At 34.1% G+C, this 16,607-nt stretch overlaps 1 protein-coding gene across 1 annotated transcript in view; it reads left to right on the plus strand.

Annotated features, from left to right (window-relative positions):
• KTN1 (kinectin 1 (kinesin receptor)) overlaps window positions 1-16,079 on the plus strand; it is a 103,700-nt gene extending 87,621 nt beyond the window's left edge. The window contains exons 36-45 of the mRNA XM_011961860.1: window positions 2,279-2,359; window positions 3,112-3,201; window positions 3,332-3,424; window positions 4,193-4,264; window positions 4,492-4,575; window positions 4,735-4,818; window positions 7,369-7,452; window positions 9,854-9,946; window positions 11,063-11,183; window positions 15,599-16,079. Of these exons, the coding sequence (XP_011817250.1) occupies window positions 2,279-2,359; window positions 3,112-3,201; window positions 3,332-3,424; window positions 4,193-4,264; window positions 4,492-4,575; window positions 4,735-4,818; window positions 7,369-7,452; window positions 9,854-9,946; window positions 11,063-11,183; window positions 15,599-15,603 (807 nt within the window). The 3' untranslated portion in view covers window positions 15,604-16,079. The remainder of the gene's footprint in view (window positions 1-2,278; window positions 2,360-3,111; window positions 3,202-3,331; window positions 3,425-4,192; window positions 4,265-4,491; window positions 4,576-4,734; window positions 4,819-7,368; window positions 7,453-9,853; window positions 9,947-11,062; window positions 11,184-15,598) is intronic.
• The last annotated feature ends 528 nt before the right edge of the window (window positions 16,080-16,607 follow it).

The following is a 16,607-nucleotide window of genomic DNA, read 5'->3' on the forward strand; positions in this document are numbered from 1 at the left end:
TTTAGGTGACTGCATCCCTGTGGCGTTAGCATGTTCCTCTTTCCTTTATGTATCTTTTATGTGTCAAATCTGTAATCAGGAATCTGATTCCTGGTCAGATTAAGGCTCAGTATTTGGTAGGGTAGAGTAGGGGCAAGACCACTTCATAGGCAGTGGTGTGCACTTTCATCAGGAGATTCGTAATGTCTGCTTGTCTTCCTTTGGCCCATTGGAACTTATTTAGGTTGATTACCAAGTCGTTTTGACACAATGCTGCTAAACTTTGATAGCTTCTATGCTTTGTGGTATGATAAGGTGCTCCTGATTTATCATATACATTTCCTGCCCCAAACATAGAATCAACTATTTCTCCAAGGAGCTCTGTGGGTGCTAGGGGTGGGGTAAGTAAACTTAATGGCTTGTTCTATTTGTAGTCTGAGTTAAGTATAGCCTACATTTATTTCAAGTAAGGAGAGAAAACTCCTTTGTTTCCATTGTAACTATCGAGGATATGTTCAGATTTGATCAGTTTAGGAGATCTCTACCACTTTTGAGTTGAACTGATGAAATATCTAGCACCGAGTAAATGTATAGATATGCTATCAGTTCTAGTGCTGTTGTTAAATCGAACCTAAGAGAAAGGGTTATTATTAATATATTTAATTTTTTTTCTTTGTGGCATAACCCGTTTTTGTTTCTACTTTATATTTTATTTGTGGAAATAATATTGGGGGATGTATTTTTTGGCAGTAGTTTATGAGCCAAGAGAACTAATGATTGATAATTTCTGTTCTTCAAAGATTGTATAAGGTCACCAACATTAAAAATTTTCTTTTTTAACAGCAATATCATCTACTGTCAGTAACCAAATCTTTTTGACACTATAAATATTTATAAGTCATCATAAGATATGGATGATATTGTTTGGCTTTTGTTCATATACTTGTTAAAAGTTGAATATTTCTGCATATAGTCTACAGGAAATGTACTAAACTTTCTATGTGCTAACATTAGACTCTGGCATTTTAGGTTTGTAAAGATATGAAGGACAATAAACTATTTACCTTATAAAATAATAAAGCAATAGGCTTCATTAACATTAGGATAAGTCAAGATAATCAGTAGATATAAAAATATATAAATTTTTTACTGTTTTCTTTTGTTGTTTTGCTGAGCAGTCAGCATAGGAGAGATCTAAATTATATGACCTAGAGGGAGATTTACAAACTTTAAGCAACGAAACTAGTTTTTTAACTTATTTTAATTTATGTTGGGTACCAATAGTTGAAACTGTTAAGTAGGATTCTGATAGTGTACTTTTAGTCTTGGTTCAGATTTATGTTGTGAGAATGTTAAATAGTGTTTTAAAACTAATTTGATATTATTAAAGGTATTGTACTATGGAGTGACTCAGCATCTACTTGTTTTTTGTTATTTGATAGTTTGCAGAGAATCCTGATTCAGCTGCATATGTAACAGTTTATATTATAGCAGTTAATAACAATTTCATGAGTTTTTTATCTTAAATTTAATCCAAAGACTTAAGGAATAAGAGGAAATTTGATTTAAAGTATCTGACACACAGATACTCTTTATCAAAGTGTAAAATTCAGATAAGCATCAATAATTTAATTTATTCTAAAATGTAGAGTAAATGCCAAAATTGTAATATATGCATATTTACATCAGCTAACCTGTCAGCACAAATTGAGTTTTTGTTGGACTTAAATAAGTAAATGTGTATGCATATCACTTCTCATTAGGATTTTTAAAATACTTAATATTTCCTAATTTGAAATATTTTTAGAGTCCCTGGAGCATTTTCATAGAATTTGAAATCCTCCAAATGGAACATCTTCAGTTGAACTTTCACTTTATGAACTCAAAATACTTCATTTTTGAGAACTGTTTTATCTGGAAACAGTTTTGAAAAATTATTCTGGGTTTTTTGTGTTTTAAAGATTATTTGTCCTGGTGCTAGTAAGTGGTAGAGGCCAGATTTGAACCCAGGTTTTTCTACCTGCAACTGCAGAATTCAGTTGAAAATATTCTTGGTTAGGTATATAATATTTTATTTTGATGGTAGGTACGTAGGTCTGTTTTTAGTGCTTGTTTTTAAAAGTGGGTTATGTCCAACTTACGCAATAGTTACTTTCCTCTTTGAAATTTGTAGCAGTGTCCTGTTTGTCTGTGTAGGTTTCTTTTATAATTATGTAATTTGGTTATTTTAAATGTTTGACCTGTTTTATTTAGATTTTTGTTTTTGAAAATTAATGATTTTAACTTTTCTCATCCACAGAGTTATAGTGAATGGTTGCATGGATTTGAAAAGAAGGCAAAAGAATGTATGGCTGGAACTTCAGGGTCAGAGGAGGTTAAGGTTAGTTCAAGAAATGAACTGTTTGTAATTTAAACGTAGAAAAAAGAAGCAAATAAGATTTTGTCTTCTTGAGCTTGGAAAAGATAAAAGATAATCGAATAAGGCCCTTTTGAGAGAGTGTAAGACGGTGATTTCATTTTGTTTAAATTTTAGTTGAAATACAGTAGGTCGTCTTTGCATTTGATTTGTTTACAAAGCTAGTGTTTGCCATTCCTTTCATTCTGTATTTTGTTTCTAAAATTGAATATTTATCTCTTACTATCTTTTTAGCCTAGATTTAAAAAGTAAAGATCAGTCGAGATAGGTAGAATTTCACTGATTTGCTGAAGTATCCCCAAATACATCATTAGAGGTATTTAGAAAGTGGATTGGTTTTTATCCTTGGCTACTGAAATTGGGGAGATTTATTATTATTGTTTTCTTATATCTCAAGTGGCATGAATAAAATCCTGTTTCCCATGTGTGTAGCATAGGCATTGTGACTGTACTTCACATGTGGGTCTGCTTTGATCTTAACCACCTGACTAAAGACTTTAGTACCAAGACTTTTTATTATAGCATTGTTTAATAAAAATGACCAAAGGGGTCATTGAATGAACTTTATTGCTACTTAGAAAGGTCGAAATGTAGTGTGTCATTGTGAAATACTTTGAAATCATTTATCATAATACAGTATTAAGTACTAAAACAAACTTGAAGCACAAAACTTTCTGGTAGAATTATGGAAGTTTTCTTTATTTCATTCTTTGCAGGTTCTAGAGCACAAGTTGAAAGAAGCTGATGAAATGCACACATTGTTACAGCTAGAGTGTGAAAAATACAAATCCGTCCTTGCAGAAACAGTAGGAAATGATTTTTAATCTACATTTTGATTTTACTTTAAATCATTACCTTCTTCCTTCATGGCTTAAATAGTTTTTATCTCGGCATTAGAACATGAAGTTTTCAAAACAACTATACTTTTGTCTGTAGGAAGGAATTTTACAGAAGCTACAGAGAAGTGTTGAGCAAGAAGAAAATAAATGGAAAGTTAAGGTCGATGAATCACACAAGACTATTAAACAGGTATTTACAAAAGAAAAGCTTAGAGCAGTGGTTCTCAATGTGTGGGGCTTGCCCCAGCAGCATCAGCATCACCATGCACATTCTTGGGCCCCAACCCAGCTACCAAATCCAAAACATGTATGTGGGGTGGCAGCAGTCTGTGTCTTCATGAGCCCTCCAGAACAGTCTAATGCCCACCCAAGTTTGAAAATCACTGGTTTTAAAGTATGACTAATGGGTAATCATATAGAATGTAGAGTGCTAGTTATAGAACTGTTGTGTGATAAGGTAAACAATACTGGGTTCAAAATCAGTTTTAAAGTATTTAACCCATAATACAGAATTCAAGAAAAAGTTAGTCATTCTTCTATTCGTGGGACCTGCATGTTACTGTGCAACCTTAATTTTTCTCCCATTTACTTCAGCGTGATAAGTAATCACGCTGTTCCTCACTTATTTTTTGGGACCAACGTGCAGGATTTATAGTTGCTGATAGTACTCTACTTTAATGCACTTGTAGAATAAATACAGCTGAATATCAGTTAATACTAATCAAAAATTAATCACTTTTAGCTGAGCCTAATATACAAATGGAGTAGGTTTTGACCACAATTTAAATTAAGTTCAACATGACTCTCATGTTTAAGGTCTTTTAAAATTCAGTAAGATTTTAAATGACATGCACTTCAAAACCTTGGAAGTGTCTTTTAATTGATTCAGAATTCTACAGAATAGAAACCGCTATATCCTTGGTGGTTTACTTGGCCATATAATTGTTTCACATTTCAGATGCAGTCATCATTTACGTCTTCAGAACAAGAGCTAGAGCGATTAAGAAGAGAAAATAAGGATATTGAAAATGTATGTTATTTGATTGTTTTACTTGTAACCTATAGATTTGTTTTTAGCATTAATGGTTGTCTGAAGATGTATGGTTTAAGATTACTTTATAGTTATGCTCTTAATATCTTGGGTAGTGTTTGAGTTGATATAGTTTTATATTCATAAGTGTCATAACTTTGCCTTGTGGGGAAATGTTATGAAAGGAAATTTGAAGTGTGTTAACTTTTCCTTTGTTGAATTGCTAGCTGAGAAGAGAACGAGAACATTTGGAAATGGAACTAGAGAAGGCAGAGATGGAACGATCTACCTATGTTACAGAAGTCAGAGAGGTACTTACAACAGAATCTTTTCAAACTTGCTTCACAATTCAGATTAAGTTTATAACAGTGATATTTCAGTATAAGTTGTTTGTGGCAGAGCTTCCGAGTAGCATACAAAACATGGGCTATCATAAGGAGATCAATCTTAAACTCTAAACTTCATTGCAGCTGAAAGATCTGTTGACTGAATTGCAGAAAAAACTTGATGATTCATATTCTGAAGCAGTAAGACAGAATGAAGAGCTAAATTTGGTAAGACGCTTGTCCTCCACTGGGTATCAAGTAGGCACTGAAAACACTTTGTTGACATGTGGAGAAACCATCAAAGCTTTTTTTTCTTTGCTAACATCTTTAGCTTGGCCTTTTTGTAAGTCTAAGATAATCTTCATATTCCGATGATTCCTAAGATTATCTTTCATTTCTTGACTCCTAAAATGATCCTTCTTTTCTTAGCTCCTAACAATGGCATGTTTGGCTTCCAGCTCTTTTTCAAAATTTTCCATGTTTTATAAATCCTATTGTCTCAAACAGCAGTCTTTTCTGTGAATAAAGAAATGAAATAAAGGTTGGCTGAGTTACAAAGATTTTCTTCTCAGACTATCATAGTTAATGGGGCCTTTTATTTTCTAATCTAGGAGAAGATTATATTGAAAGCCAAAGACACGTATTCTTCATTCAAGGACAGTAATCCAGTTTCTAATTTTAACCTAGTCTCTCTATATATTATAAATATTAAAAAACATATAAAAGTCTTTATTATCAACATATTATTTAGAGCATGGTAATCCTAAAAGCATAGACTTTGAGATAAAGTTAGTTAAATGTCTTAAAACATATAGTACCCTGTATTCCTATTCTTAAGTTTTCTAAAAACTGTACTGATTGTGACAGACTTAGCTATTAGACAAATATGGCTGTCTTGCTCTCTGTTTCAAACAACAATTGTTATGTCTTCCTTGTGAGTTAAAAATTGTTACAGCACAGGGATTAGATTTTTTTTTTAAGTACCTTAATAAACTCTCAGAAGATTACAGTAAGTTTTCTCCTTACCCAGAGTTCACCCTACCCAGTTTGGAATTTTCTTTTTAGCTTTACTCCATGTACCAAGAAAACTTTAACTCATTTTTTTGTGGTTGGTATCCTATGTTATGGCAAAAATTTATGGGAATCAATTTTTAGAGCTGTATGAAATACAGGTTGTGTATCCTTTATCTGGAATGCTCGGAACCAGCAATTTTTGGGGGGATTTTGGATTATTTGTATTATATGCTTGCTCTGTATGTGTCCCTTATCTGAAAATCCGAAATCTGAAATGCTCCAATGAACATTTCCTTTGAGTGTAATGTCAGTGCTTAAAAAGTTCAGGTTTTTGGAGCATTTCAGAGTTTTTCAGATTAGGGATGTTCATACACACACAGCCCTACACACACAGCCCTACACCTCTAATTTTTAAATCTGTTTTATTTACCAATGTTTTACTTTAATTGAACTCATTCACACTGCATTGTGAGACTAGTTCTGTGCTATACATTGCACAGATTAAGACTGTGATATGTCATGACTGTAAGTCCTCACCCTATAATACGTTTTTAAAAAATCATTTCTAACTAGTTGTTGGAGATTTTACTTACTAACTTTGGTGCTTAGTGGCTGACTCAACAGTTACATGGTTACATCTCCACTCAGCTTAATGCTTTATTTTGATTTTTTGTCACTCTACTTCTGTCAGGAGATTATTTTGAGTGGTTGATATTTACTTTTTTTCCCTAGTCTTGAGTTTGGAATCTTTATTTTGATTTTTGTTTGCTCAGGATAACTGCTGCTACTTTTTGTGATAAAATAGCTTTGTTTGTCTGTATGTACTTTGTGTGTTCTTCCGCCAAAAGGTTCATTTCTCTGATGGAGAATATTAAAACTCAAAGTTACGTAAAGGAGCAAAATTTATTTGGGTACTTACATAGAGTTCCTCAGATAAAATTTCCAAGTGGAATTTTCCTCTGCCCCACTGCCGCCCCTTTTTAATTCTCCCTCCAATTTTAAATGTCACTGCCTTGTATTTCTACCTTTGGGCCTCCAGAACTGTTTCAAAAGTGCCCATGGGTGGGAAGCAAAAACAATTACCTTATGAAAATAAGAAGAAAGTTTTTTGGGAGCAATGTAGTTCATTTTCCTTGCTTATATTTAATTGGAAAATCAGAGAAGTGGCATTATATATTTGCATTGGAGTTACAGAACTTTCTGTTTTGACAAATTGGTTATTCATAGGTGTATCGTAAGGCATTTCTTGATGGTATAATTTAGGCCAGTGTGGTCTTGTACTACCCCTTAGTGAAGCCTTAAATGATGGTCAGTATTTTGAGAGTTTTAATTTGATTGGATTTGTAATCTTCTGTTCAATGTCTTTAAAAATATTATATAATTGACTCTTAACTGTATAGATTAAGAAAACTTTTAGAAACGAATGGGTAAAGTATCTATTTGGCTTTTAATTTAGAGTAATTTCAGTGACTATAAATACCGATACCTTTAAAAGACACTTTACTGGAATTTGATGGTTTTGTTTTTGCATTTGTGGTTTTCTACTCTAAACTGTAGTTCATTTCTGTGGCTTTTCTTATGTTTAGCTTTACAGATGGGAACCTCTACTGCTTAGCCTTTCTATACATCTGGTGCAGCATATTGGCTAATCCACTGTGCATAATAACTGTTAGCAATCCCATTCATTCTTCAGTCCTAGAGGTATCAGCATAATCAAAGAATGATGCAAATTAAGTTAATTGTGATGTTTCTTTATTTTTACAGTTGAAGACACAGTTAAATGAAACACTCACAAAACTTAGAACTGAACAAAATGAAAGACAGAAGGTAGCTGGTGATTTGCATAAGGTAGGCACTGTTTGTCTTAGAGATGTAGTATCATGAGCCTATGTTGTGTGTTGAATCTTAAACAAAGTTATGCTGCTAATTCTGGATTTGTTGTTTTGCATCATTATATTAACCTTTTATAAATTTAAGCTGCTTGTTATTAGTTACTATTTTGGAACGAAACTTTTTGGCTTGTTTTTCCAGGATTCTTAATTCACCTCATTATTTCATCACATTTCTATATTTAATTGCTTTATAAAATACAGAGTAAAATTTAGTTGGAGTTATTAAAATTTGGCTGCATCCATATATTTTTTAAAATTGGGATTTGGCTGTGTATTCATTTACAAAGTATTTGTCTCTTAGTTTTTTGGTAAACAAAGTTATAAATTTCTATTTTTTTTAGAAGTTTTTCCTTCATTTATTTCTTCATACAAATATGTTTTTCCTAATCTCAATGCAAATGAATGATTTTTAGGATTGCATTTCTTTGCATTGGCTTGACAGGTTATTTATAATTCTATTTTGAGATATTTTTAATGGTAGAATTCACATATGCTTATATCAAAGCTGTTTTAGAGCTATGATGGTGTTTATGGGATATATCATCATTAGCAAAACAAATGTCACTCTTTGGAATTGCAAGAACAAGAGGTACGCAAATCTTAAATTTTGATAGTATAAAATGGAATCCCAGAAACCCAACAGTAGTACTTTATACTGCTCCCAACATGGTATGAGGACGTGTATTTCCCTGTACCCTCATCAGTATTGGATATTGTCTAACGTTTAAATATTTGATATTCTAATAGATTTTAAAAGTTATCTCATTTTTAAAAATAATACTCCTTTTAAAGAGTTGAATTTTTTTTTTTATTCTATATGCTTATAGTTTATAATTGTTATGTAAAAGTCTAGGAATCCGCTAGTGTTTCAAATTATTTTAATGTAGACAGAATGTGAATTTGGGTCTGTTTTAGAGGACAAATTTTGATGCTTATTGCACTGTCATGGTTGAGCAGTCAGTTTACTTTGATACATGATTTTAATTTTTGACCTCTGGCTCAAAATATAAAACGTGCAATTTAGCCTAGCAATGTAGTTTCTTAGAAAGTACTTTAAAAATACTAAACGAGTGCTTAAAGTTACAGATATACCATCTTATTTACAGTAGCTAAGATGGCAATGATAGGTGACAATTAACTGCCCCATACCTATATAGTAGAAATATTGTGCAACATTTGATTGGAAATGCACATAAATATTTGACTAAAAAAAGTTAATAATGGCTGGGTGTGGTGGCTCACGCCTGTAATCCCAGCACTTTGGGAGGCCAAGGTGGGCGGATCTCCTGAGGTCAGGAGTTCAAGACCAGCCTGGCCAACATGGTGAAACCTCCATCTCTATTAAAAATACAAAAATTAGCCAGGAGTGGTGGTGCACACCTGTAGCCTCAGCTACTCAGGAGGCTGAGGCAGGAGAATCTCTTGAACCCAGGAGGCAGAGGTTGCAGCGAGCCAAGATTGCACCTAGGTGACAGAGCAAGACTCTGTCTTTAAAAAAAAAAAAGTTAATAACATACTTTGTAAAACAGGTAAGTATAAAGCAGTATGTATGTTAAAGCTCATTTATGTAATATTTTCTATAAGCACATAATATGTAGAGAGGGATCTAAACTAGGGGTGGACAAATCCCAAAGCTTTTTTAGGGTTTGTGGGTCACATGTGATCTCTTTAGAATATTTTTGTCTCTTTTTTAACATAATCCTTTATTATTATTATTTTTTTGAGATGGGATTTCGCTCTTGTTGCCCAGTCTGGAGTGCAATGGCGTGATCTCAGCTCACTGCAACCTCTGCCTCCTGGGTTTAAGTGATTCTCCTGCTCAGCCTCCTGAGTAGCTGGGATTACACGTGCCCACCACCGTGTCTGGCTAATTTTTCTATTTTTAGTAGAGATGGGTTTCACCACGTTGGTCATGCTGGTCTGGAACTCCAGACATCGTGATCCGCCCGCCTCAGCCTCCCAAAGTGCTGGGATTACAGGCGTGAGCCACCGTGCCCCACAGCATAACCCTTTAAAAAGTAAACGTTCTTAGCCTGTGTTCTGTACAAAAACAGGCTTTGGGCCAGATTTGGCTAACCTTTAATCTAGATTAATACTAACCTAAATATCAACTATGGTTATTTCTGTTTTTAAATTTCTTTATACAGTTTCTATATTACTTAAGCTTTTAAAAGCAGTGAACATATGTTCTTATAATCTGGTGGGGGGGGTGAAGCTATTTTCATTTTGGAGGGAAATGAAATTTCCCTTATTGTTTGAGAGGAGCTTTTATCTTCTACAAAGTGAATAAAATTATTCATTTTTTATGTATTTATCAACTGTATTATTTAGTACCTACCATATTGCTTTCCTTATAGGCTCAACAGTCACTGGAGCTTATCCAGTCAAAAATAGTAAAAGCTGCTGGAGACACTACTGTTATTGAAAATAGTGATGTTTCCCCAGAAGCGGTATGTATTTTCTTCATCCCCAGATCTCTGAGCTAGTTACCTTGTGACCTGTGTGAAGAACAAAAATGTATAAGGTCCGTCTCCTAAAGTCATCTTTCTTGAAAATATCCTGTCCCTAAAATGTAGTGTTTTCATTGATGTTTGATCTCATTTTTGCTTAGTGAGGTATGTTAATTTTAAGGTTTGTGTTGAGAGGTATGGAGCAGGGGTCCCCAATGCCTGGACTGTGGACAGGTAACAGTCAGTGGCTTGTTAGGAACCAGGCCACACAGCAGAAGATGAGTGGTGGGCGAATGAGCATTACTGCCTGAGCTCTGCCTCCTGTCAGATCAGCGGCAGCATTAGATTCTCATAGGAGTGCAAACCCTATTTTGAACTGCATGCTCCTTTATGAGAATCTAATGCCTGATGATGTGAGGTAGAACAGTTTCATTCCGAAACCATCCTCCCCTCACCCATCTGTGGAAAAATTGCCTTTCACACAACTGGTCCCTGGTGCCAAAAAGTTTGGGTGTCACTGGCTTAGAGTATAGACTCTGGAGCTAGACTGCCTACGTTTGAATCCTGGCTCTGCCACTTAGTAGCTATGTGAATTTGGGCAAATCTTTAGCCACTCTGTGCTTTAGTTGCCCCATCTGTAAAAGGCAATGATAATAGTACCTATCCTGTAGGGTTTTTGAAAGAAGTAAATGAGTTAATACATAAAAACACTTAAAATAGGTGGTACTTACAACAGTGCCTGGCACTTACTTAGTAAGAGCTCAGTATATATTAACTTTTTTTGCTGTTTGGAGTGTGCTTTCTTTTGTGGGGCAAATTTTTTCTCTGAAAGAAAAAATGGATATATTTCTGATATTCATCGATTCTGGATTTTTTTTTCTTTCGTGGCCAAGTGACAACATTTATAATGCAGTTTTCTTTGGTGCCAACTAGTTTGCACCACTAGTTAGCAAACAGTATTTCTCTATGTGTTTTTTGCTGTTGTTGATTTTCATGTTGTTGTTCAGATTTTTAAATGTTTGTATTTAAATCAGCAATATAACATTTTCTGTTGTTTGGTTGTACATTTCTTTTCCTTGTGTATGGAGTTTATCATCACTTCCATTTTCTTTTCAGGAGTCTTCTGAGAAGGAGACAATGTCTGTAAGTCTAAATCAGACTGTAACACAGTTACAGCAATTGCTTCAGGCAGTAAACCAACAGCTCACAAAGGAGAAAGAGCACTACCAGGTGTTAGGTAAGGACAACTGAAATATTGTTGTCTATGGGTAATTGACATTAGGTGTATGTGTAATGTATATTTACATAAATAAAGGAAACTCACTTCACTAGAGGAAATATTCCTTCTTTATCTCTCTCAGAACTTCCAGGTGATAGCCTTCAGCTTTCTTGGAGCTTTAGTTCTATTTTGTGCATATTTTGAAGGTCTTGTAGCTTGGAGGGGTTATCTTTGCCTCCTTTGACCTTTGTATCAAACAGATTCTCTTGTAACTTGGCTGCCTGGGTTTGTGTTTGTTGCCTTAATACCTGCAACTGCTTCAGTAGTTTATTCTGTCTGTGACCTTTTCTCCCCCCTCCCTTCCTTCTTCCTTTTCTCCCTCCCAAAATAAAATGACCATAACATTTTAACTGAGGTAAGATTGCTGAACTGAAAGTAAAGTCACCACATTTTCTTAAAATTGAAAGCTGATTTTTATTTAAGTTTGCTTTTGTTAGGTAATCTAAGAAATTCGTTCATTAGCTCCTGAAGTGAGATTTTTACTTGAGGATAAGTAAACTCGTAATTAACCAAGTCATGTTATGAGCTTTTATTGTCTATATTACCTTGGAAGGCTCAGGTTTGGTAGCATTTTAAAATGACTTGTATTCTAGCTGGTGAGTGCAGTTTTTGTTTTTCTGGTTGTAGGTTGGTTTTTTTTTTTTTTCCTAGTTGCTACCTGGATTTTACCTGTTTTATGAATAACTGACGTCACACTGCCTAGAGTGTAATTAGAGTATTCAAATATGCACTGAATACTTCAGATATTCTTCTTTTGAAGCTATTTTCTCTAAAATAATCCTGATATCCTGGAGACCCTGAGGGGCAACTCATCACTGAATTATCCCTTTCAGAACCTCTGATAATAGTGTGTTGGGCTATACAAGGCCTCAGGGAGAGCTTAGGTGTCCTGGAAAAGTTGGGATGGACTTCCATTTTGATGTTACAGGAGCATTTTGTCTCACTTTAGAGTGATCATCCTCTGACCTACCTTGACACACGCTCTCCTTCAAAATGCTAATTCATGTCGGTTATTTCTAACTTGACTTTCCGTATAATAAGCCCAGCTCATTCTTCAACATATCAGCAAAAGTAATTAAGCCTCATCCCAAATCTTTTATCCTTGGTAAGCTGACTTCTCCAGTTTCCCAGTGTAAAAATTCTGCCACATTTCCTCGCTTTTCCAAATTAGGAAATAACCTTGCTTCCTAGGGAAACTATTCCTTCTCTCCTTCCCAGGACTTCAGCCTTATTCTTTCCACTGGCTCCCTCTGTTCAGTCTTGAAAACATGCCCAGATGGCTTATTTTAAGCTTGTACTTCCTTCAGGTTACCACCCTTATTTTTGACTTTTTTATTGTTTAGTATTCTTAAGAAAATACTCTCTTAGTATCTAATTTATTGTTATTGATTACTTTATCCGCTCTAGAATGGCTTTTCTTCCTGCTATTCCAATGAAATCATTTTTACAAAAATCATTAATGATCACTAATTGCTAGATCCAATATAGGCCCTTCTTTTGCATATGATAAGAAGTACTTATGAAATAGGTCAAAAATGCTGACGTTAGACCTTTGTGTTATAAGGGAAGGGTTTCATTTCTAGAGAGCTTAAACAATGAAAAGATTGTCTGTTATCCCTTGCTTTTAGACCTAAGCAATATTCTCTCTTTAGCATCTCATAGATGTTCTTTAATATTTTCCTTTTCTTCCTAAATACATAGTCTACTCATTTTAAGTCTTAGGAACTATTTTTGGCTTGTCTGTTGCCACATTTGTTTTAATTGTATTACATTTGAGACTTATATGAGTCATTGATATTAACATTTTTTTCTTCTTGATTTACAAAATTGTAGTAATTTATTAAAATATATCTGTATACCCTCACAACACAGTTGGCAGGCAGCTCCCCTAAGTGATAGCGCCACATTTTTTTGTCAGCTGATAAACATAAGTCCAAGTTTGGCAAGTGGGTGGTTGACAGTATTATATCATGAATGATAGGCTGGATTGTTATGAAAATAGACGCCCACCAGGCACTCTCGAATTTCATTCCTTAGGCTCTACCTGGCATTGACGTTGATAATTCTTCCTTATGTACTTATGTTTTGGTTCCCATAGCTCTTTTTTATACCCTTTAAATGTTTGTGTTACCTTCAGGTTTTTATCCTTAGCTATCATTTTGCTACATATATTCTCCCTCCTGTGTACTCTATTTAAACTGACATGAGATAATTAAATTGAAAATACACATTTCTTAATCATTAGAATGTAGGTAGTAGGTTAATATATCTGATGTCAAGAAACCTTTAAAAATATACACAAGTACATATGAATTGTTTATGATAATGCTGCACATATTTCAATAAAGGGAGAGTTGTTTTTAAAAACAAATATGTAAGAGATAATATGCAGTAATATAGTTTTTCTAAATCCTGATACATAATACTTAACGTTTCTTAGAGCTGTAGGGGTAGGTGTATTTAACTGATATCTTTAATTTGTGAAAACTTTTCTTTGGGAAATTTTTTTTCCCATTGCCTGTTTTTCCTCCCCCCCCATCAAATAAAAGAAAAGGCTACCATCCTCCTCTTTCCATTTAGGGGGAGTGGGAGATTGATTAAGATACCTTTTATATGAATTGACAGTATTGGCATTTTTATAATATACTTTTTTGTTCTCAGATATCTACTCTTTATGTTTCACATTTGCCTGGTTTCTAAGTATTCTAGGTGTATTTCTAACCAAATGAGAAAACTTTATTATCCCAGGTTACCTTATCTTGGAACCAGTTTGTAGAATCCTGTTGAGGGAGGATGATAATTTAAATAGCTGATACTTCATGAGTATGCCTGTAAGCATAAGCATGCTTCCAACATGTAGCAACTCGTTTAACTTCACAACCACCCTGTGCGTTAGGTAGGTAGGTATTATTATTCCCATGTTACAACAGACCCATAGAGATTCTATAACTTGTCCATGGTCATACAGCTAATAAATGGATGAGCTGGGGTTTAAATCAAGGTAGTTTGGGCACAGGGCTTGTGTTCTTAATCAGTGCTTTTCTTCTCCCTAATTCAGGCACTGTGTTCCCTGATGTCTTTTGTCACTGTTTTCTTTTCTCCTCATTTTGTCTTTTTTTTTTTGGCCAGCCTCTTACAAGTTTTGTCAGTTGATTCTGACTTTTTCCTAAAGTTGGTATTTGATTTATCAGTAGTGTATTGGAGAGGCTTACAGTATTATCCAGAAGAAATGGAGGTGAAGCTCTGTGTGTGCTCTCTGTACTCCCTGTAGCAAATAGATTCTTATGTGATTCAGTCGTCTGTTGTTTCTGAAAGAAAAAGTCCTTTCATAGTGCTCCTGAAGTACAAGAGTTAATGCTGTGGAGAAAAACTTATCTTGTTTCTACACTGAACCTTGGCTATCATATGGATCAGGTTTTCATTTTCAGTAGTATGTTTACATAGCACTTTAGAGTTTAATGTCCTAGTGATCTTTTTAGACTTTCCGATCAACTGTTAATAGCCGGGGATAACTTTGCTTTTTAATTTTCCAATTGCTTCTTTCCTCTAAACTTTTTATTTTGAAAAATTTCACACATAAAGTTGAAAGAATAGTACAGCACCCGTAAACCGTCCACCTGCATCATCTCTTTCTATACATCTACATATTTTGTTGTTGTTAAACTAACTGAAAGTAAGTTTTAGTCATTATGACATTTTATCTCTAAGTACTTTAGCACATATCTCTGAAAACAAGACATTGTTTTACCAATCAGTAGTACCATTATTACATCCAAAAAGAGGAAACAGTAGTTACGTACTATCCAATATTAAACTTTTATTCACATTTTGTCCGTTGTACCCAATATAGCTTTTTAACTATTTTCCGCAAACTAGGATCCAAGGCAAAATTTAACATGTTGTGTTTGATTAAGTCCTCTTAGTCTCTCTGATGGCTTTTGAAATTTAATTTCTGTAGTCATCTGACTTAGAAAACTTCATATGACCTACAAAAAAAAAAAAAATCTATGTCTGCTCTTTTAAATTATTTATTCACTGGGGTAAGATGGTATTCAACCTCTTTTCAGTCAGTCACTTTAGCTTTACATTCTCTTGAGTAGGACTAATAAAAATGGATTACCAGTGTTGTTCTCTTAAATGTTTTCTAACATAATTCAGCTCACATTTAAAAATACCTACCTAAAAGCTTGTTTCCTTTGAATCCTGAGATTTTTCTCATTTTGATTACCATTAGTGTGAATTGCTTTGAGCCTAGTTGAAAGGGCCATGCTAGATCAAATGGAATATGTACTTTTGGTGTTTGACAGATGTCTTCTGATTGCCTTCTGTTGCTTTGTTTTAAAGTGAAATTCATTCTTTCTGATCTTTTACAGAGTGAAGTAATTGGGAAACTGTTCATTTGAGGATAAAAAAGGCATTGTATTATATTTTGCCAAATTAAAGCCTTATTTATGTTTTCACCCTTTCTACTTTGTCAGAAACACTGAACAGAGTTTTGTCTTTTCTAATCCTTGTTAGACTACTGATTTAAAGAAAGAAAAAAAAAGCCAACTCTGTAGACACCTTCAGAGTTTAGTTTTATAATAAAAACTGTTTGAATAATTAGACCTTTACATTCCTGAAGATAAACATGTAATCTTTTATCTTATTTTGCTCAATAAAATTGTTCAGAAGATCAAAGTGGTAAAGACAATGTAAAATTTAACATTTTAATACTGATGTTGTACACTGTTTTACTTAACATTTTGGGAAGTAACTGCCTCTGACTTCAACTCAAGAAAACACTTTTTTTGTTGCTAATGTAATCGGTTTTTGTAATGGCGTCAGCAAATAAAAGGATGCTTATTATTCAAACTTGACTTGTTCTAATTTTTATTGAGGTTTAACAGATTTCGTTAGTAGTACAGATCATTATAATTTAGAATACAGCTATTAATTGCAACTATTCAACAAGGTAGGTTTATGTAGCTTCTATAACCTTTCTAACTGGTGCTCTGGGTCTTCTTCAGTTTGGTCCAATGTAAAGTGCCCAGGAGTGCTGGGGTTTCAGAAAGGACAGAGCAAACATTTAGGATTTCAGACTTACCACCCACATTTCAGGTAGAGGAGCTCTATTTTTACCATTTCTATAATTTTTTTGAAGTAATAATAATTAACTTTTAGTTTTCTTTTTCAGGCACTGTTACACAGTTTAGATGTGTTATCTTTTTTGTTGCAAGTTTCGTTGTTACTGTTTTTTGATAGAGTCTCACTCTGTTGTCTAGGCAGGAGTGCAGTGGCGTGATCTGGACTTACTGCAACCTCCACCTCGCAGGTTCAAGAGATTCTCATGTAGCTGTGATTACAGGTGTGCGCCACCATGCCTGGCTAATTTTTGTGGTT

Source organism: Colobus angolensis, unplaced genomic scaffold (genome assembly GCF_000951035.1).
Source record: "Colobus angolensis palliatus isolate OR3802 unplaced genomic scaffold, Cang.pa_1.0 Scaffold57, whole genome shotgun sequence".
NCBI lineage: Eukaryota > Metazoa > Chordata > Mammalia > Primates > Cercopithecidae > Colobus > Colobus angolensis.